Source organism: Centruroides vittatus, unplaced genomic scaffold, assembly GCF_030686945.1.
Source record: "Centruroides vittatus isolate TY-2023 unplaced genomic scaffold, ASM3068694v2 contig_17, whole genome shotgun sequence".
Lineage (NCBI taxonomy): Eukaryota > Metazoa > Arthropoda > Arachnida > Scorpiones > Buthidae > Centruroides > Centruroides vittatus.
The window spans coordinates 490,379-512,918 of record NW_027121033.1 but is presented as its reverse complement, the minus strand read 5'-3'; the positions used below and the strand labels follow the sequence as shown (position 1 = coordinate 512,918).

Below are 22,540 nucleotides of genomic sequence, written 5' to 3'. Positions count from 1 at the left end.
ATTTTCAATATTTATTTTATATTGTCTACCAATGTTAAATTCTATTCCGCTTTGATTTCCAAATTGCTTCAATTTTACGAAAGAATCGTCATTCGTCATAAATTTTATCGTCAAAATGTCGAAATTTTTTGTTGACGTATTTATATTTAATTTAGGCATTGGTCTTTCTTTTTTTAACAATGTTTTCTTTTTCATTATATGGTCCTGGCCGCGGGCCGGGGGTTGTCCGCCGTTGATCTAGTCTGCTCATGATTCACATAATCAGGGCGAGGGTGGCCGAATATCTAGCAGGCGGCTAACAGCCCACAACCGCTCCGGGATATAAAGTAGGACTCTTTATGCGTGTGTCGCTTCTACCAGCTAAACCGGGTGACGTTGGTGCTCTGTAAACCGCATGTGCCAATGCCTATATAATCTGGCTGATTGGAAACTGACCCGGTTTCGACATTCCTTCCGCCACCGAATTATTCGAATATACAATAGCAATCTTATCGTTTTTTTCACATGTAGTATAGAAATTTGTAAAAGATACATAATGCAGTTATAATAAAATATTAATTTTAATTAATGCAAAGTACGTTAAAATATGAAAATTTATATTTTATAAAATACAATAAAAGGTCATTGGAAGGTGGAATCGGCGCTTGCATCGCTTCCAATGACGGCACGCCACTGATAAAAAGCAAAGAAATCTTAAAAAGCCATATTTATTCCCTTTTAGTATTGCTAACGTTTACAGGTTCTGTTTGATCATAACGTTTTATTTGTGGATTTATTGTATAACGGTGCAGTGATACGGTTGTTTGATACGAAGTATCACAACTTGTACTGTTTTTTAAATACAGTATAAACAACTGGACTAAATATGGCGGACACGCGGCTTAAAAGAATGCGTTACTTTAGGGATTCGGCATTAAATTCTTAAAATAAATTGAGTAAATTTTAAATTTATTTTTTTTTTATAAAAGATTATTTTTACTTATAAAATTATTACACAAAGCTTATATTTTTTTGAAAACAAATTTTTCTCTACATTTACGCCATTTTTTAAATATTTCATATTTCATACGAATCATGAAAAATGGGGTTTTCACGTTTTAGCGCATTAATTTCAACGCTTAAAAGCGCCGTGGCTTATTGTTTTGTATCATATACTGTACTTCCAAATTTAGCTTTAAATCGAGTGTTTTGGTTAAGAAATAAAAAATAAATTATAGTATTTTTTACAGTAGCAATATACCGGCAATTCACTACTATATATATGTTTTTTTAAAGTTACGAAATGCTCCATAAAAATTTTTATTAAATATTTCCTGAAAGCCAAACGTATAAAATCTCCAAAACCTGTTTTCTGAATTATAATGAGAAAAGAAACGATTAATCATTTAATTTAAAAAACATTTTCTTTCATTTATGTTTTGTGAAGGTACACGGCTTTCATAGACATCGATTTTTTAAAATCTCTTTCCGCCCCAAAGGTATCTTTTTGGCATGCCCGTTATGAGTTCGGCCTTACACATCGGGATGGACCACCCCCGAAAAATTCCCGGCTATTTTTCGACTCGTCCGGGATGTATTCCGGTTTCCTCCGCTCGTCCATCGACATCGATATATATAAAAAATTGTTTACGAATTTAATTATAAACTAATTTTACAACATAAAAATTATTATACATTAATTAACATTAAAAATTTTAAAATAATAAAATTGATGACGTAAAGTGAGGTGTTCCGAGATTTAGTCTTTCGAAGCGAAAATTTTTCCCGTTTTCAACGAGAGTTAGAGTTCAAGGCCACGTTACACGTCACGCGCGAATTGATTAATTTTGAGAATTTAAATTTTTGTAATCGATAAAAATAAAAAAAGAACCATTCTTAATTCAGAAAATTCGTTTATAAAGTAAATAATTTTAACCTTAAATTTGTAAGCTAATTATTTATGTTTTGAATAAATAAATACAATAAATTTTCCCAGTTATTGTTGAAATTAATTAATTTTTTTTTGTTTGTGTAATGTTTCCTAATAACACGTGATCAGCTTACTGCACAACACTTTCCTCACCACAGTAATAAACTAGTTTCCATTGCAGTGGTACAGTACATTACTCCTCATTTTCCCTTCCAATTTACTCAGCAAATGAAGGTAAGTACCTATTTTTATTAACTTTAAAACTATATTAAACACTTATAAACCCAATTAAGTACGATTTATGTGTATAAACTCAATTAACAGGCTTTAAAATACATTATTAAACATTTAAACAAGCAAAAGACATCAAATTAGGTGAACTACTTTAGTCTAGATCAGTGTTTTTTCATAATATTCTAGATAATTGTATGTATTTTAATAATAATTTATTATTTCCAGGTCCAAATATTGAGCGGGGCGAGCAAGAAGGTGCTGGTGGTCCTTAACGTAAGCAAATTTTGGACGTTCCGGCGGTGGAGGCAAGCCGCGTGTCGCAATTTATCCCTTTCCGAAGCTAAAAACTATTGCAGAATTTAGGAAAAGGAAAGTGGGAAATACACATACTCTGACCGAAAGAGGAAAAACCAAACAAAAATAGCTTCTGTTCGACAAAAAAAAAAAAGTTATATACACAATTCTGTAAATTGAGTCAAAGGAATTTAATATAGAAAATCATTGGTGTGTAAAATTTTCAGGAAAACATGTTATATATTTTAATTCCGGCCATTTTTGTATAGATTTATCTACATTTTGCCCTTTCGTACCAGGAAAATTATAAAATAATTTGCTAAACATGTTTCTTATGGTCAGATATGTATATTTTGTGGGTTTTTTTTTTAGGTTGTGACGCAAACCAGAATGCTCTAGTTTATAAATAAAATATACGTTACGGCAATTATATTTTATGTTGTAATGCATTAAGAGTTCGAGGATAATTTTTGTAATCTAAATTATTTTTGTAAATTAATTGGTAAATTATGTTTATTTTGAACAGGCTGAACCAACCTCGACAATAGAAGAACTCAAAAAGCTGATTGCTAAAGAAAGTAAGAATATTTTCTATGTCTGTTCAGTAAATTGTTAAGTAATTTGGTCTTAACATTCTCATATAAATGGAGGTGTCTTGCTTTTAATTTATTTGGTTATTTCTAATTAAAAATATAAAGAACTGAAAATGTATTGAAGAAACATTGAGAAAGCATGTAACAAGATAACATAAAACATGATATAACAAATAAGATTGCAATGTATATAAGTTATATAAGCCATTTTCTTACAAGGGATCATTTGAGTAATTAACTAAGCAGTTTATGGAGGAAGGGGAGTCACTTTTATCCGACGATTGAGGACGATGTGGACGGTGTCTTTGATGATGTAAGATTGCACTCATTTATTTTTTTCCCCAGTCATCACAAACCTTTCAGAAAATAATATCTCTGGTGTGATTCTATAATTAGGGGAAGGAATTACCTTGAATTTTGATTATTATTGGTGATGAGGAAGGGATCGAAAAAAGACAAGTTTCCACCAATATAATACTTGAATGACTCCTAAATTACAGGGTTATTTTTATAAGAAAATAATATAATTAGGGTTTGTGTTCACAAATTAAATAATAATAATAATAATAATAATAATAATAATAATAACTCTCCCGTGGTCACCACCTGGTCGTGGTGGGAGAGCCCAGTAATTTTACTGATCCATAGGGCAATGCAGGCTGGAGCACAAGCTCCTGGTAGGGACACCCATGCCAGTAAGGTCTATGGGGAGAAATGAAGCTAAGAGTGACCACACCCACATTCTGTGGAGATATTTATTATGGTAATAACTAGATCAAAGTGTGATACCGGCTCGGACGTCGCCCGGGTTAACAAGGTCCGCGTTCGTGGGTTAGGCAGAGGCTCACGTTCGAAAAATAGGCCACAGTCTCCCTTGGTTACCGGTGGCGAAAGCAGCACCGGCCCAAGCATGGCTACTGCAATGCCCTCAACAGATGTGAGGAACCAACCCAGCCTTGGTGTTTCTGTGGCAATGCATCCACAGACCACAAAGGCTGGAAAACCACGCCAACGGATGAAATGGACAGTAGAAATGAACGAGTTTATCATCCGTACTTATTACACGATCACAAAACTCGAAACAAACATGACAGCATACAGACAACAACTACACCATAAATTCACACAACAATATCCTCATCTCACTGTCACCGAACAAAGGGTTGTTGATCAAAAAAGAACAATTATACACAACAACCTTATTCCACAAACAACACTTGAACTTATCAAACAACAGGTTGCTGATCAAATACATCAACAGACAGAAACATCTAACATTAATGAAGATCATGTAACCTGTCAGGATAATCCAGCAACAAGCATTGATAATAACACACATACAACAATTACCACTAATGATACTATAGACACTTCCTCATCCATCACTGATAACATAGACATGGATTTAGTTAATACGCTCTCACATATATTTCAGGAAACACTCACTAAATATACAGGACACAGATCCCACACAACGACCACGAATACCAAAAATCAACACATCAAAGGAAGTAGGAAAAACACTAAATTATGTAAACACTCACTTAATACCACACTACATTCATTCAATTTCTACACTCGCAGACATTCATACATTAGTTTATGCTGGGGCAGTCACAGTAGTGACACACCATGGACTGAAAGTACAATCACAGACAAATACACAGAAAACACAATTCTATCACAAGCCTGCCTGGCAGAGAAGAATAGAAACACAAATAAATGACATTAGACAGCAATTAGGCAGGCTGACACAATACACTAAAAGCAACATAACACCCAAATTAAGGAAACAGCTCAAAAACATTTTCAAGAAAATAAAAACACACACAAAACACGAACATCACAACACACGCATCACAGAATACATTGATACACTAAAACAAAAACTTGCTGCTAAAGCACATAGACTCAAACGTCTATAATGTGTATAGTGTACATATTTTGTAGACTAAACGTCTACAAAATATGTACACTACGAAAACAACAAAATAAATTATTTACAAACAATGAAAAACTCTTTTACAGACAAATTAATAACAAAGCAAACACTGATACACAGCACAGTGGCACACCAACAGAAGAAGAACTCACAACATATTGGTCTTCTCTTTGGTCCAGTGCTGTCACGCACAATGCTGATGCAGGCTGGATCGAGGAGGAGAACAGAAACTTGCACAACATACCAACTATGCCCTGTGCTGAAATAAACATACATGATTTCCAATACACTGTTAACAGAGCACACAACTGGAAGACAGCTGGTGTAGACAACATTCACAATTTCTGGTACAAAAAGTTTACATCACTGCACCAGGAACTAGCTAAACATCTAACACACATCATCATCAATCCACAAGACATGCCAAATTTTCTTACTCAGGGCATCACCTACATGAAACCCAAAAACAACAATACCACAGACCCCACACAATACAGACCAATTACCTGTCTTCCAACACTCTACAAATTATTGACATCCTGTATTGCAAACAAAATATACAAACATATTGAAGAACACGACATTCTAACAGAACAACAAAAAGGTTGTTGTAGAAATCACAGGGAATGCAAAGAACAGTTACTCATAGATTCAGTCATTCTACGGCAAGCACACAAACAACACAGAAACATACACATGGCATATATAGACTACAGAAAAGCATTCGACAGTGTTCCACACAGTTGGCTGCTACATATCCTACACATGTACAAAATACATCCATCACTCATTGCATTCTTTCAAAACACTATGCAGCACTGGAGAACAACACTACATCTCAGGGTTCATAACACTTCCATACAAACAAACCAGATTTTTATTAGGCGAGGAATTTTTCAAGGAGATTCCTTGAGTCCTCTCTGGTTCTGCTTAGCTCTGAATCCATTATCCAACATGTTAAACAACACGCAATATGGTTACAATATCAGACATGAAAAAACAACACAGTTTACACTGTCGCATCTCATGTACATGGATGACATAAAACTTTATGCATCCACACAAAAACAACTTCATCAACTCCTACAAATCACACATTCATACACCAAGGACATACAAATGGAATTTGGCCTAGATAAATGCAAAACACTTCACATAGAAAAAGGAATCCTGAAGAAAGAAGATTTTGCACTTGGAAATGGAGACATTATTGAATCCATGGAAGAGGGCGAGTTCTACAAGTATTTAGGATTCCAACAGGCCAAACTAACAGAACATACACAAATAAAGCAAAGATTAATTAAAGAATACCAAAGTAGGTTAAATGCTATTCTCAGAACACAGTTAAATGCAAAACATACAGTCAAAGCAATAAACACATATGTCATCCCAGTACTTACATATTCTTTTGGAGTTATACATTGGACTCACATAGATCTTGAGCAACTCCAAAGGAAAACAAGAACAACACTTACTAAGCATAAACAACATCATCCTAAATCTGCCACAGAAAGATTAACCCTTTCACGTAAAGATGGAAGACATGGCCTGATTGACACAGTTAACCTTCACTACAAACAAATACAGTCACTGCGAGAGTTTTTCTACAAAAAACAAGAAACATCACAATTACATAAAGCAGTAACTCTAGCAGACTCGAATAACACACCATTAAACCTACACTCACATCATATGGACACAACACAACATATAAAAAGCATAGACACCATTAAGCAATCGTGGGCTCGAAAGGCACTCCATGGCAGGCATCCTTATGATCTGGCCCAGAATTTTGTTGACAAAACTGCGTCAAACAGCTGGTTAGTTCGGGGATTCCTCTTTGGGGAGACGGAAGGATTCATGATCGCCATACAGGATCAGGTCATAAATACTAAAAACTACAGAAAACACATACTCAAAGATGCAACACTCACAAATGACACATGCAGAAAATGTCACATCATGCCAGAAACTATACAACACATCACCTCTGGTTGCAAGCTCTTGGCACAGACAGATTATTTACACAGACATAATCAAGTAGCAAATATAATACACCAAGAGCTTGCAAAGAAACACAAATTAGTAGACATCCACAAACCATACTACAAATACATTCCACAGACAGTATTGGAAAACAACACGCACAAAATGTACTACGACAGAGCCATAATCACAGATAAAACAATTTACCACAACAGACCAGACATCACACTCATTGACAAACACAATAAAATTGCATACATTATAGACATATCCGTTCCTAACACTCACAATATACAAAACGCATGCACTGAAAAAATTAGCAAGTACACAGAACTCACCCAGGAAATAAGGCATCTGTGGAGGATGGATAGGGTGCTTATTGTACCTGTTGTTCTCTCCTCTACAGGTGTCATACCACACACACTACACAAAAGCCTGGGCACATTAGAATTGAATAGAAACACATACATCACACTACAGAAGGCCACTATATTGAATACATGTCATATTGTGAGAAAATTCCTGAATACAGACACACACACTGATACACTTCTTTAATTTCTGTTTTGGTTACTATGCCTTGTCTTTGGTCCAGCATAGTACACAGCCACCGGTGTTAACCGAGTATATCTCACTTAACCCAACATAATAATAATAATAATGGAGAAAAATCTACTCCATCAAATATGAATTCTGAGATGCATTTGAATAACACGCGCAACTCATTTTTCTCAACACTAGTCGTCACTAGTCGTAATGATACATTATATGTATGATAAGAGAGTAGAGAAAGTGGATAAAGAGTTATTATCAGAAGTCCTATTTTGTAATAATAATAAAAACATAAAAAAGATGTTACAAATGTAAAATTTTCCAGCTTCAAGTTATGCTGCCATTGTTCTCCAACAAATAGAGCTAGGTCTCATTAGATTTTATTACAACTTTTACTATTCTAGCATGTCCCTGTATGTAATAGAAAATGCACATGAGATCCTATTAAGCAGCATATATAGTCATATAATTTATCTAATAGGTAGCTAATGATTGGCTTTGTAGGTTATCCAAGGCTTCCCAACTGGATTTAGACAAGTTAGGTCCATGTTTCTTAACCTTTTCTGTGTATAAATATGTTTTAGATACATAAATAGTTATCACATTACAATTGTGTTACATATAGTATATACGAATAATAGACTATACTAGTACTTCCCAATTGCTGGTCTGGAAAAATACATTTGAATGTATTGACACTGGTGCAGTTGATCACGGGTGACATTTAAACTAATCTGTTACTAATACAGTTACTCTAGTCATTCTAGATAAGTACATAAGCATAATTCATAGTTAATAAATACGTGTAATTCATAGTTACATATAATTACTGATCCATGAGAGTAAAATATAAAATGAATTGTGTTTTGATGCATTGTATGTTTAAGGATATAAATGCAGAATAAAAACATAAATATGAAAAAATAATAGGCTTATAAAATACACAAATGTGTTTTCTCAATGCATCAGAGTTCTTGGTACATTGGTATATGGTGTTACATATTATCATAATACAAATATAAAACCTCTAATATGATAGTATTTACTTTTTTAATTTGCATGTGCACTTCTTAGCTAATTTACAGACTAAAAAATGAAATCTACCTATTAATCAGAGTACTTTACCAGCTTATCAGTCCATCCTCAGTGATATAATTTGTTATGCATCCACCTTCTGATGGATGCATAACAAATTCTAATAGATAAAAAGTGAACTGAGAGGTCCAAAAGTTTTTGGGATGAGACCGAGAGTGAGTTTGTTTTTGAGCTTCAAGAAAGTAAAGAGGTGTATGCTATATGTTAAGTTCATTGGAAAGAAACTAAATTTGCTTTAAAAGTACACCTGGATGGTGGGGAATGGAGCCCAACATGTCTGGACAGATCACCCCCAAAAAATTCCCAGGATTTTCTGACCCACTTGGTGTTTGAATGTGTAGAATAACAAACCTTTGATAACATCAAAAGTAATTAAGACTTTAGCCCTGGACTCTCCAGAGCAGTAGGCTACAGAAAGTAAGAATATTTTCTGTCTGTTCAGTAAATTGTTAAGTAATTTAGTCTTAACCTCAGTCATCCAGCCAGTGAATGGAGCCAAACTGATTAATTGAATTATTGTTTTCATTTCTTGCATTCTAATTTGGGTTCATATGTATCTAGTGATAATAGAGTAGAATAAAGGCAATGCTTAAATCACAGTTGTATAGTTTGCTCTTCATAGAGAAATTTCTATTATAGTCTAACAACAAAAACTCCATCCAAAAGCATACTTGTGCCCTTGGAAACTAGAAACAAGACACCTAACTTTACCACCAGATTGTTGTCATTTGGTTTTCCAAGAAGGGGCAAATCTGCTTTGAATGATACCTGCACCATGAGAAAAAATGAAAGCCTATTGTGAATGCTGCCATTTGCATTATTTGTATTTATATTTGGAGGCTCATGATTACACTTGTATTTTATAATATCCAATCTAAACTATACATTCGTATCCCAAAACAATTTTTTATAAATTTGATTGTAGTTTAATTAATCATTTTATTTAAACAGAACCTCATCTATATGTCGAACGCCAGTCTCTACGATTAGAACCGAGTGAGTATTAGTTGTAAATTTATTTATTAAATAGTTTAATATTCCAAGTTTTAATCTCTAAATGTTGTTTCAGAGGGAAAGTCACTCGGAGATAGCATTTCACTTCAGGTGTTGGATCTAAAGAGTGATTGCGAGCTATACTTCAAAGACCTCGGTCCTCAGATAGGATGGACTACTGTAAGTAGATTCATTAAATTATTAAATTAACCAGAACCTTCAATATGCTTTTATATGCTGAACTTTTTGATGTGTTGTTTAAGGTGTTCTTTTGGGAATATTTTGGACCCCTTCTAATGTATCTTCTCTGTTACTTTCGACCTCGATTTCTGTATGGAGAGGATGCCTCCAGGAAAATGGAAACTGTTGTAAAGTAAGATTTTGTTGTCTTAATTGGCATATATAGAATTTGTGATCTGTTATAACCTAACATGGTGACCAAACTGCAGCTCATGAGCTGCACATGGCTCTTCTGGATCCTTAGTGCAGCTCCCGTATTGCATATAACAATACAATATACAATATAACATACAGGTATACCTCGATTTACGTCCCTCTCGAGTTACGTCGTTCCCGATTTTACGTCGTTTGTCAAAAAAGTATATGGAAAAATAAAAATCAAGTTTAAATCATTTTATTCAGCTTTAAATCCGTCCGCCACAAACATTGAAGTCGTAATATCACTAGAAAAGCGTTAAAAGCACATAAAATCATATTAAAATATGTATATTTACAGTAAATGTTAATATAATCATCATAAATTCTAGAGAATGAAACATGAAAACATCTGTGTTCCTGTGTTGTCGTCTTATTTAGTGGTCTTTAAGTGCTCATTATTGGCGTTTCCTCCATTATTGGCATTTAGTTACGACGTAAGTCGTAGTTTCGACTTACATCGTACCTACACAAGTAAATTCGACTTACGTTGCCTCTCCTGGAACCAATTACCGACGTAAGTTGAGGTATACCTGTACATGTAAGTAGAAAATCTCAAGTTATAAAAAAGAAATTGTATAGCTTTATGGGAGCCGCAATAAGGGTTTGGAAGAGCCACACGATGCTCGCAAGTTAGTTTGTCTGATGTGGTATTATAACAACAAAAAAATGTACAGAAAGGTAGACTGATAGATTAGTTTAAGGAACCAAATTAATCTAACACCTCTCGATCTTTTTCACACTCACATTCATGTAAATCTGATATTGGATGGTTTGAAAATATAGTTACAACTCAAGTGTATGGTGTTGCATTCACTTCTTGTATCAAAAGATGCAGATTTGAATTTTTCTTAATGCACACATACACCCAATTCAACTTTGAAGACTCTCATCCACTTTTTAACTAGTATTTGGGCATTTGGGGTCCATAAAAACACTCGGGCATACTAATTTTCTTCACATAGCGGGCTTATGAACGATTCAAACATACTCTTTCCATCCTTATATATAATTTCACTTTATCTGAGGTTGGTAGACGGTTAAAGTTTACCTAGGGAACCCCAATGGCCACGCTTCCGGTCGCCATTTTGTTTACTGTACTATGCACGCGTACTATGTTTAAAAACTTATGCAAATTAGTTAGTATTTAGAATTTATTGAAAAAATTATTATTACATTAGTAAATAATAAATGTTTCAAGATTATTTTACAAGTTTCACTAACTATAAAATGAAACAAATCTTTACTCACATGTTTGACGCTTTTTTACATTTCCTTTTCATTTTTTCTCACTTTTATTGGATTTACAATCCTTATCACTAATTTTTCTCTTTTTACATGATATTTTTACACGTTTTTTAATTTCAACACATGAATCTACTTTTGTTTTTTTACCTTCTTACACTCATCTCTTTGTGGAGCAGCTGGAACAGACTCCGGTTCTTTCCATTTCGGCTCAATTCCAGACCCGAGATAAATAAAGCTCAAATGTTTTATAAAAATTTGAGGTTAATGTTACCTTAGGTGCCAAGATGGCAGTTCGTCTCTGATTCCAGCAAGGAAACAGTGGGGATGCACGTTCTAACCTAACCTGACCTAACCTATTCTAATAAATTACCATAATTATTAGCAACCAAATTATTAGAATAGGTTAGGTTAGAACGTGTGTCCCACTGTTTCCTTACTGAAATCAGACGAGTCGCCATCTTGGCACCTAAGGTAACATTAACCAAATTTCAAAACGTTCCCCTGCTGATTTCAATTGCCATTTGTGATATTTTTTATACATAAAAGAATACAAATAGGATTCGGACAATTCTTCTTCTACATGTTGCAAATTCAAGAATATTACAAATTTCACATCACTCGGTATTTTCTTATCTGTCGCTAAATCATCGAATCCAGAGTACATTAATCAAGAGAATTGTCCAGAGGTACAATTATTCCAAAATTTTTCCAAATTAATGTCAGCAGTAGCCATTATCTCACAAAAAAATACTTCTATGAACAGATATTATTATGAGAAAATTATTAAATTTGCTTCACATTTCAACATTAGAACTAGAACGAATAGAAACTTACCTATTTACTATTAAAAATAACAGAAAGTAACACTTTTTCTTCATAAATGTTTAACTAGTCAAAATAACACACACAGGAGTCTTACTGCCATGCAAAAAAAAAAATTTACATATGATAGTGTAATTTGAAAATTGTGCCACCTACAATGAATTTCTAATATCACATGCTGTCGAGATTACCGGAAGCGTGGCCATTGGGGTTCCCTAGGTAAACTTTAACCTGGTAGACAGTTTCATTTAAAGATGCAACTTACCATTGTGGGAATCTTACTATGAATTGGAGAAAGACATAATTTATCGTGGTACTCCACATGTTTTGGGCCTTGCAGTAACTGGTGTAATTGCACCAGCCACATGACCTTAAAGTGCTAATATCTTGCATTAACCAATCGATTAAGAATTTCTAAACTTTTATAATTTAAATTAATAGCATTTCACAAAAGACTGATCAGGCTGCAATTTGAAAAAATTGTAGACCCATAATCTCCCACTGTCATCCACCTGTCCTTCCTTAATCTTCAGAACAGTGTTAGACAGTTGAAAGTCAAATACCAGATATTGAAAGCTTAGGGGCAGGAGGCCCTGGTTAACTATATACAAACTTCTGGTTTGCAACGAAAGTCACATTATTTCAATTTGAACTTCTTTTCCTGAAAGGAATTAGCAATAGAATTGTACTGGTAACAGGAATAGTACAATGTACAGTACAGAGGTAAGACACTAATCTGAGATGGAGATCATACATTTTAAAATAAATAAATTAAGAATATGATTAAAATTGCAGCTCGGCATTGTGATGATGTCACAGTAAATAATTGCTTGTTTTCCTATAAGTTTTCACGATAAAGATCACATGCTTCAAATAAAACATTTGTTATTTATTCGGCAAAGTTAACCAAATTTTTTTTCTTTTTAGAATAGCTGCTGTGTGTTGGACAGTTCATTACGTCAAAAGAATTCTGGAGACATTCTTCATACATCGATTTTCTCACGGTACCATGCCCATTCGTAACTTATTCAGGGTGAGAATTAATTGAAACTATTTTTTAGATTTAAAAATTTCTAGAATAAGTAAGAATACAGAAACTTCTAAGATCAAATGTATAGTTCATTTTCAAACTTCAAAAATCATTGAGGTTCTAGTTAAGTATTGTTAAAGTTCCTGTATGTTGGAAGTGTGGCGATGATAGTTTGAGACAGCATTCTTTCAAATTTTAATGCTTTTTTTTATAAAATTAATATCGTCAAGAGTTGTCAACGAATAGTTTTTCCAGATCAAATTAAAATAGTTAACTGGAATACCATCACGTTAAATGCAGATAAACCCTTTGAACATTAATACTCAATAATTCATTGCTTTTGATTAAAAAGATCTGACCTGTAGTAACCAATCTGACACTCTTGGAACTGAACAAATGCTGGACTGCAGAGAATATGAGACTATAGAACAGTCAGGCATTTTATAGTAAATTTCTAAGTGACAAATCAGATTTTATATTTTAAAAGTACAAATATTTCATAAAGAAGATAATGCCAACCATAAATTCTTAAAAGGATAGCAATTTTTCTACATGTGGCTGTCCCATTGACCGATTCACAAAGTAATGGCCAAGGATTGAAGTCTGTTATAAATATCGAGGTTGACGGTAGCTTTTAATAAAGCTATGTACAACCTCGAGGTTAATGATGCTATCGTCATTAATAAAATCTGGATCTACCCCGGTCTTGCTGTCCTATTGACCGGTGTGAAATAAATAACTTCAATTCAACGAACGTTTTCTGGACGCCTTCCGTGTCCTTCTTCAGGTTAACTGCTGGATTCTATTATTTTTACACAGATTAACTGCTGGATTCCTATTATTTTATTATTAAGGCAAGAGAAAGGCTGGATTTCCTGAACACATGCAAGAGAAATTTGAATTTGTTCTTAAAAGATCGGAACGCAGTTTTTTAAAAATAATAGAATCCAGCAGTTAACCTGAAGAAGGACACGGAAGGCGTCCAGAAAACGTTCGTTGAATTGAAGTTATTTATTTCACACCGGTCAATAGGCACAAGTGAGTTCGATTTATATGCTATGTACAACCTCGAGGTTAATGATGCTATCGTCATTAATAAAATCTGGATCTACCCCGGTCTTGCTTCATTCCAGATTTAAATCAGTTTTAATTTTGACTTTTACGAATCAGTGAACTCTCCTAAGATTTTAGGAAAGTTCACTGTAATCTAGAGATCCCGGTTCAAATTCAGTTCAGATTCCGTGATTTGTGAAATGTAGCATGGGTCGGATCATTGTTCTGCATTTCTTTTCGATGCTGTCTTGTCCCCGTTGTAGGTCTTACTTGTCTTTTGCAGCTATGATTGTAGCTATCATAGCATTACCATTCCGTGCATTAACTAATTAATTAATCTTATCTACTTTCAGAACTGCAGCTATTATTGGATGTTTGCATTTTTTATTGGCTACTACATTAATCATCCTCTGTACACTCCACCATGTGAGTATTGTCATTAATGTTTTTACTAGTGTAATCAAGTAGTAGCAAAAAATGCATCTGCCTGCTTTATCACAATGCTTTACGGTTTGACAGCGATGATATTTGGTTCTTGTTTCCAATTATGTCGGATTATTTTTAAAGTGGATGTTGTAAATCAGATTGTCTAAACCAGTGTTCTGCAACTTTTTTCTACTTGCAGCACACCCATGACTCAACATGGCTCAATACGGCACACCAAAATGTTATTCCCCTCAAAAATGTATATGATACTATTAATAGAATTATGTATTGCTACTAACCTATTATTATTATGTTGGGTTTAGTGGGTTATACTCAGTTGACACTAGTGGCTGTGTACTATGCTGGACCAGAGTCAGGGCATAACAACCAAAACAAAACTAAAATTAAATAAGTGTGTCAGTGTCAAGTGTCTGTATTCAGGAATTTCCTAACAATGTGGCATGTATTCAATATAGTGGCCTTCTGTGATGTATGTATTTCTATTCAATTGTTATGTTCCCAGGCTTTAGTGTGTATGGTATCACACCTGTAGAGGAGAGAACAACAGGTACAATAAGCACTTTATCCATCCTCCACAGATGCCTTATTTCCTGTGCAAATTCTGTGTACTTGCTAATTTTTTTCAGTGCATGTGTTTTGTATATTGTGAGTGTTTGGAATGGATATGTCTATAAGGTATGTGATTTTATTGTGTTTGTCAATGAGTGTGATGTCTAGTCTGTTGTGGTAAATTGTTTTATCTGTGATTAAGGCTCTGTCATAGCACATTTTGTGCGTGTTGTTTCCCAATACTGTCTGTGGAATGTATTTGTAGTATGGTTCGTAAATGTCTAATAATTTGTATTTGTTTGCAAGCTCTTGGTGTATTATATTTGCTACTTGATTATGCCTGTGTAAATAATCTGTCTGTGCCAAGAGCTTGCAACCAGAAGTGGTGTGTTGTATAGTTTCTGGCATGATGTGACATTTTCTGCATGCATCATTTGTGAGTGTTGTATCTCTGAGTATGTGTTTTCTGTAGTTTTTAGTATTTATGATCTGATCCTGTATGGCAATCGTGAATCCTTCTGTCTCCCCAAAGAGGCATCCTCGAGCTAACCAGCTGTTTGATGCAGTTTTGTCAACAAAATCCTGGGCCAGTCATAGGGATGCCTGCCATGGAGTGCCTTTCAAGCCCATGATGACTTAATGGTGTCTATGCTTTTTATATGTTGTGTTGTGTCCAGTGGCATAGCGTAGTGGAGGCGGCTCGCCTTGGGCGGCACTTTAAGGGCACGGCAAAATTTCACAATAAATAATAATAATACCTGAATAAGGGGGCGGTGAAATTTTCCTTCACCCCGAGCAGCTGACACCCACACTACGCCACTGGTTGTGTCCATATGATGTGAGTGTAAGTTTAATGGTGTGTTATTTGAATCTGCTAGAGTTACTGCTTTATGTAACTGTGATGTTTCTTGCTTTTTGTAGAAAAACTCTCACAGTGACTGTATTTGTTTGTAGTGAAGGTTAACTATGTCAATCAAGCCACGCCCACCATCTTTACATGGAACGGTTTTATTAATATTATTATCATTATTATTAAAAAGACATCAACTCATTCATTTATTAAAACTCTTGAACTTTAATTCACTGTAGAGTGTACAGTGTAGAAAATACACTTTTCTATTACTACTAAAATAAATAATTCTACTCATATCTTTTCAATGTGATATTTGCACCTGCTTAGCTGCACACAAGTGGCTGATCTGTGGTGGAATCGTTGACAATGCTAGACTCATTTCTTCATTGACAGATATGAGTCTCTCCCTCTTTGATGTTTTAATTTCAGTCAACATTGAGAAACCCAGTTCACACAAATATGTGGCTTAAAATGGCATTAACATATTAACTGTCATCTCAGAGATAGCTAGCTATTCACTCCTTATTGTCAACTAAAATGTATCCAAAGACACTTTGAGGAGTTTTAATTTCAATTTTCTGTCTGCTTTTAATTCCGTGAGTTCCTCTTGTAAATTAATAGGTAGAGATTGTGAAATTGCAACGAATGGATTACAAACCCAGTCTATATCTTCAACACTGTCTCCAAAATACTTCTTGAACCCCTGCAGGATTTGTAAATGTTCTTTAATTAGATCCATCATCACTTTATTACCAGAAGTAAGTGACCATACTGTTCAGAACATTTCAAACAAACCATTTTCAATTCTCTGTATCCACAAATCCTTGAATTTTATCCCTACTAGTAAGAATATTTTCATTCCTACCTTGCATTTTTCTGTTTAGCTCATTCAAGTGTACGAAAATATCAGAAAGATATGCCAACTTACATATCCATTCATCTTCTGCAAATACATCCATGTACTCATGTTCCTTGACAGTCAAAAATGCATGTACCTTGTCTTTAAGTTCCAATATTCGCATTAACACTTTTCCTCGTGATAACCACCATGCTTCTGTATGTAGCAGGAGTGTGGTGTGTTCTGATCCCACTTCCTGACACCAAATGGAAAATAGCCGCAAATTTAGGGGTTGCTATTTGACGAGGTTTACGACTTTTACTACTACATCCAGCACAACTTCCAGAGAAGGTGGCAAAGATTTAGCAACAATGGCTTCGTGGTGAATAAGATAATGATTGCATTGTATGTTAGGATTAACTTCACGTACTTGAGCCACAAATTCTTTCATTCGGCCTGTCATAGCTATGGCTCCATCTGTACAAACACTAACACAGTCCTTTCATTTTAATTCATTTTGGAGCACATTTTCGTTAGTCACACGAAATATTTCATCACCAGTGGCTCGCTTGGGAAATTAGTTGCAATTACATTAGGGGCCATCCACAAATTGCGTATGGGTGATTTCGGTCATTCTAGACCCCCACCCACCCGTGTAAGAAACCATAATATTTTTTTTGATCCCCCCTCCCCTTCCCTATCTCACGTAATATTTAGGCATAATTTTATAGAAAGATTTTAACAAAAATAAATTTTTTAATGAAACCCTAAAAATCTTAGGTCCAAAATATATAATTATTAATTAGTTAATTAATATGTACTATTATTTATAAAAGACTTTATGTGAACAAATTTAAAAATATAAAAATTTAATGAATTCAAATGAACAATTTATTTTAAGAACTTTATTTTTTAATTATTAATAATCTTTTTATCATTATCATCATTAATCAACACCATAATATTCATTTTTTTATTAATTTTAATTTTCACAAAATGACGCAAAATACTTTGACAGATCGACTAGCATATGTAAACAGAAACGTTATACAAAATAAAACAAGAGAGAATAGAAACCACATTCCATTGCCATATTAATTACATTTTGGCTAAGGCCAAGAAAATAAACTACATGCTGATAAAATGTGCTAGGGGCACCAGGGGACTAAATCATAAAGCTTATAAAACTCTATATAATGGGGCAATACAACCAATGCTACTCTATGCGACCTCTAGCTGGGGTCATGTAACTAGTAAAAATTTAGTAGCAAGTACATTACTCTCTCTTCAAAGACAGTTTGCCATCAGAATTTCAAAATGCTGTAGAACTGTTTGTACTAATGCCTCTCTGATTCTAGCAGAGCTCCTTCCTTTGCCACTATGTATTGTAGAAAAGGTTCTAAACTTCTACATTAAAACTACAAACATCGAGACTCAATTATCCTATCTCTGATCATGCTACCATATTGCAATTACCCTATCTCTGATCATCACCCTGTAAACAAGGTTATCCCCAGGGTACATTTGGTGTCATCTGCTTCCTCCATGGATAACCATGCAGACATTAATAACCACACAGATGGGTCCAAAAGCCCCCTTCGTGTATGCTCAAGTATCTGTATCCTCCTCAAAACTGGCATATTTTGCCCAAAATATGTTAGAAGGTACAGATACCCCCACATATTAAGCTGAAGAAGATGCTGACTACCAAGCTGTTCAGTGGGCCACTTCACTACCAAACAAAACTTTGTCTATCAACATTTACAATGATTCTTAGTCTGTCCTAAAAGCTCTATTAAATCCCAATTGCAATAGCAATAAAATCACATATATCCAGCACCATATTAAAAATCTTGTAAATAAGATAATTTTTATGTTTGTTTGTGGCCATACTGGCATACTAGGAAATGAAAAAGCCGACATTGAGGCTATGTCAGCTGCAAAGGACCACACTCACATCCCTCTCTCATGCAGCAGCCTTAAAAATTATATTTATTACAATGCTGTGTAATGGTGGAATCAACAATAGTTGAGCAGTAAAACTGGTAGAATAACTTTAGAAGACTTTATTTTCCTAGTGTTGAATGCAGGTTCTCATCACCACTCAGAGATTTAATGTTTGCTACTGTTCAACTACTTACTGAGCATGTATAACTGGGCAGAAACTGCCTCTTGCTTTTGCTCTACAGAAAACCTAGACACCGTCGACCATATGATCTATTGTTTTCCAATTTACGATCAAGATAGACTTATTCTGAAATTAGAAATCTTTACGCTTGGTTTCAGGAGGCCATATCCATTCGATAAGCTTGTTCAGAAGCCACTGTTTGATGCTTTTTACATTTTAGTTTTCACTAAAAACTGAATACTAATTTATGTTTACTTTGTATCATGTATTTTGGTTTATGTATTCTTAGTGTTATACACCCATAGGAGAAATGTACTTATTCAAATAAAAAAAACGAGAGAGACAACTACACGACCTTTCTCCCATGATAAAAAATGTGTCTGCTAGCGTTATTATTATATTGTGTCACACTTGATGGCATTAGTACAACGAGCGTTCTTAATAGAAACTACCAAATTGAAAAGAAGACTACTCAATGAAATCAAAAAAATAAAAATAAGAATACAATTCTCCTATACACACCGGGGTGAAACCAATTAACTCTCTTGCCAAACCTTGTAACTGGTGCTGCCCAAAGTTCGTACGCTAACGTTTAGGTGGAAAGAACATCAGCAAGATATTAGAAGTAACAGAAACAGCACTGCGCTTGCGGTTTACACATCAGATCAGGAAATAACAGCGGACTTCACGAGCGCTAAACTCCTCATCACCACACGACACATGGACCACCTTCGATGGCTAGAGCAAATGGAGATATGTAAAGCCTTCAAGTACACCCAACCAATCAATTCGAAGGACGAGATGAAGTTATCTTTGGCGTGGCAGGCACTAATTCAAGACAGCGATTCGAACCAACTTAGGCAAAATGATTAGAGGGACCATTACAGGGAACTGACATGGATAAAAATGCGATTGGATTGCGTTTTGATAGTTTAAAATAAGCGCGCAATAGTATTATGTAAAGTTTGGAATGTTGATGGCACGCGGTTTCCATGGATACGGAATCGGACAGTTCAAATTTTTATCCAGAAAGAGGATATTCTTCGATCTAACGGTCGAAAAAAGAAAATAGAATAAATTTTCGCTTGAAGAAGGACCTAGTGAGGGGCCGAAAACGTTAGCGTACGAACTTTGGGCAGCACCGGTTACAAGGTTTGGCAAGAGAGTTAATTGGTAAAAATAAGAATATTACGTAAGACGAGATCTATTACCCCCCTACCCTTGAGTAAGAAATTGTAAGAAATCCTTGACCCCCACCCACCCCAAAATACCTTACATAATTTATGGATGGCCCCTTATCATCAATGTACTGAATATAAGCAAGTTGTGCATGGCCACTAATATCAGTAGACTTGTTGATCTGAAGTGAGAACTTTCGACTGCTGTTGATTTTCTCCTTCATAATGTCTTCAATGTCACTGGACATCTCAAAAACTCGACGACTGATTGTGTCAGCAGAAAGGGGAATTTTTGATATTTCACTAACAGCTTCTGAACCTAGGACCATTTTCATCATCTCTTTACAAGCAGGCATTAATAACATTTCAGCTATTGTATGTGGTTTTTTGGCATTTACGATAAGTTCGGCTATCTTATAGCTAGCTTCCTGTACTTTGTCCGAAACACATATTGTCGTAGTCACGAATACTGCTTGCTTTGTTTTTTGTTTTGTTCCAACAACCGACAAAAGTAATTGACATCTTTGTTTGACAGAGAAGAATGTTTTTGTTGAGAAATGTCGTTTCAAGTTACTTGGAACCATAGCAGCATTAGTAAGTTTTCACTACAAACAATACACTCGGGGATTGGGCATGTTTTATCACCACACAAAAAAAAAAAACCATAAGATAAATAATTATCACTATACTGCTGGCGCACTAATTTTTGTTTCTTTTTTTCGGGCTCAATGCTTTCACCACTTCTACTCATTGACAGAGTACAAGGAATTTGTCTATCTTGAAAAAGATTAAATTGTGTAGTAATAATAGAAAAACAATAAGATTGACTAACAATCACAATTTTTGGACTACTTCAGAGCACAGCTGAGATAGAACTGAAATATTTGCAAGATGCAGGACCTATATTCTTCAAAGGGAAGTATAACAATGGGTCGGTGAATCGGAATAATAAAGTTGAGGAAACAATTGGCAAGGGTAACAAAACACCTGTGAGCAAATTTATTTTACATTTAATTTCTTAGAATACATAAGAATGCATGGCTTGTAATAAATAATAAATGATCATCATCTTATTTCATGAGTACTGAGGCAGAGGATGAAATACAAGCGTAAGAAACACAGCAACTATGATAAAAATATATAAATAAAACTTGACAATTAATAGAATATGTAAAAGTTCACGTCACAGCTTTCACCTTGTGACGGCACACTGGTGTGCCGTGGCAACCGGTTGCGGAACACTGGTCTAAGCATTCGGATTGGCCATCACATCTCAGCTCTTGATCAATGTGCTCTTCATCTCCCTTGTCCGAGTAATAAGGTTGGGAGTATTTTGTAGAAATCACAAACTAGATATAAATTTGTTTAAACAAAATTAAGCAGATTGACAAATTGGGCAGATGTGTTTTTAATATGCAAGACATTTTATCTGTTCAAATTTTAAAATTTACTATCATTTCCAGCATTAGGAAAACTTCAAGTACATTTTGGTTTAATTGGATTTGTTGTAAGTACCATTTTTTTCCTTTGTTATTTGATGCTACATTTCTTAAATTAATGTTTATACTTGTGAAGTAACTGTATTGTTAAGTTGGAAATTAGTGTCGGGACATAATTTTGATATTAATAACCTTCTTTGTAATGCAGCTTAGTGAAATTGGAAATTTCAGCATTCACATTGCTTTGAGAAACTTGCGCCCTCCCGGTAAGTATAAGTAAAGGTTTCCATACGTTATCCTGCTTATTTCTGTATCAAATTATTTAAAACTTTAAAAATTTTAGGCTCTAGAGAAAGAAAAATACCCAGACCTACTTCAAATCCATTTACGCTTGCCTTTGATTATGTCTCGTGCCCAAATTATTTTTACGAAGTCTCCGCGTGGATTTTTTTTTCTATAATGACACAGTGTCTTGTTGGTAAGTGGCGTCGATTGAACAATAATTGCCGCATGTAAATGTTGCGTACGAACTAAATCTTAACGTTTTCTTCCACAGCATTTCTATTTGCTCTTGCCGGTTTCTACCAGATGGCCGTGTGGGCCCTGCAGAAACACCGAAATTACCGAAAAGATTTTCCTGACTATCCCAAGCAGAGAAAGGCAATTGTTCCATTCCTTCTGTGAACATTCCAAGAAATTGATCAGAGGATTTAAATTCTCAATAAAAGAGAGCATTTAATTTTGAAAATTTATTATTTTGAAGCTGTAATGAATTCTTATTAAATTTTTTACTTACTTTTGTAACAAAATTGTTTGTTTTATAATACAAAAATGATATTGTAAGTAGAATGACTGGATTTTTTTCACAATGCATCGACATGAGTTCAGGCTTTGCTCATTCAGGATGGTGGACTTGTAAGGG

General features: G+C 34.6%; 1 protein-coding gene across 1 annotated transcript; it reads left to right on the top strand.

The window, feature by feature from the left end:
• Nucleotides 1–2,008: 2,008 nt before the first annotated feature.
• Nucleotides 2,009–22,427, top strand: LOC136969075 (very-long-chain enoyl-CoA reductase-like). The gene is made up of 12 exons (XM_067263171.1): nucleotides 2,009–2,143; nucleotides 2,369–2,416; nucleotides 2,964–3,015; nucleotides 9,557–9,601; nucleotides 9,675–9,778; nucleotides 9,862–9,971; nucleotides 13,031–13,136; nucleotides 14,540–14,612; nucleotides 21,643–21,686; nucleotides 21,827–21,884; nucleotides 21,962–22,096; nucleotides 22,175–22,427. Exons 1-12 carry the CDS (start codon nucleotides 2,138–2,140, stop codon nucleotides 22,300–22,302), a joined length of 909 nt encoding a protein of 302 aa, XP_067119272.1. The 5' UTR covers nucleotides 2,009–2,137; the 3' UTR covers nucleotides 22,303–22,427.
• The last annotated feature ends 113 nt before the right edge of the window (nucleotides 22,428–22,540 follow it).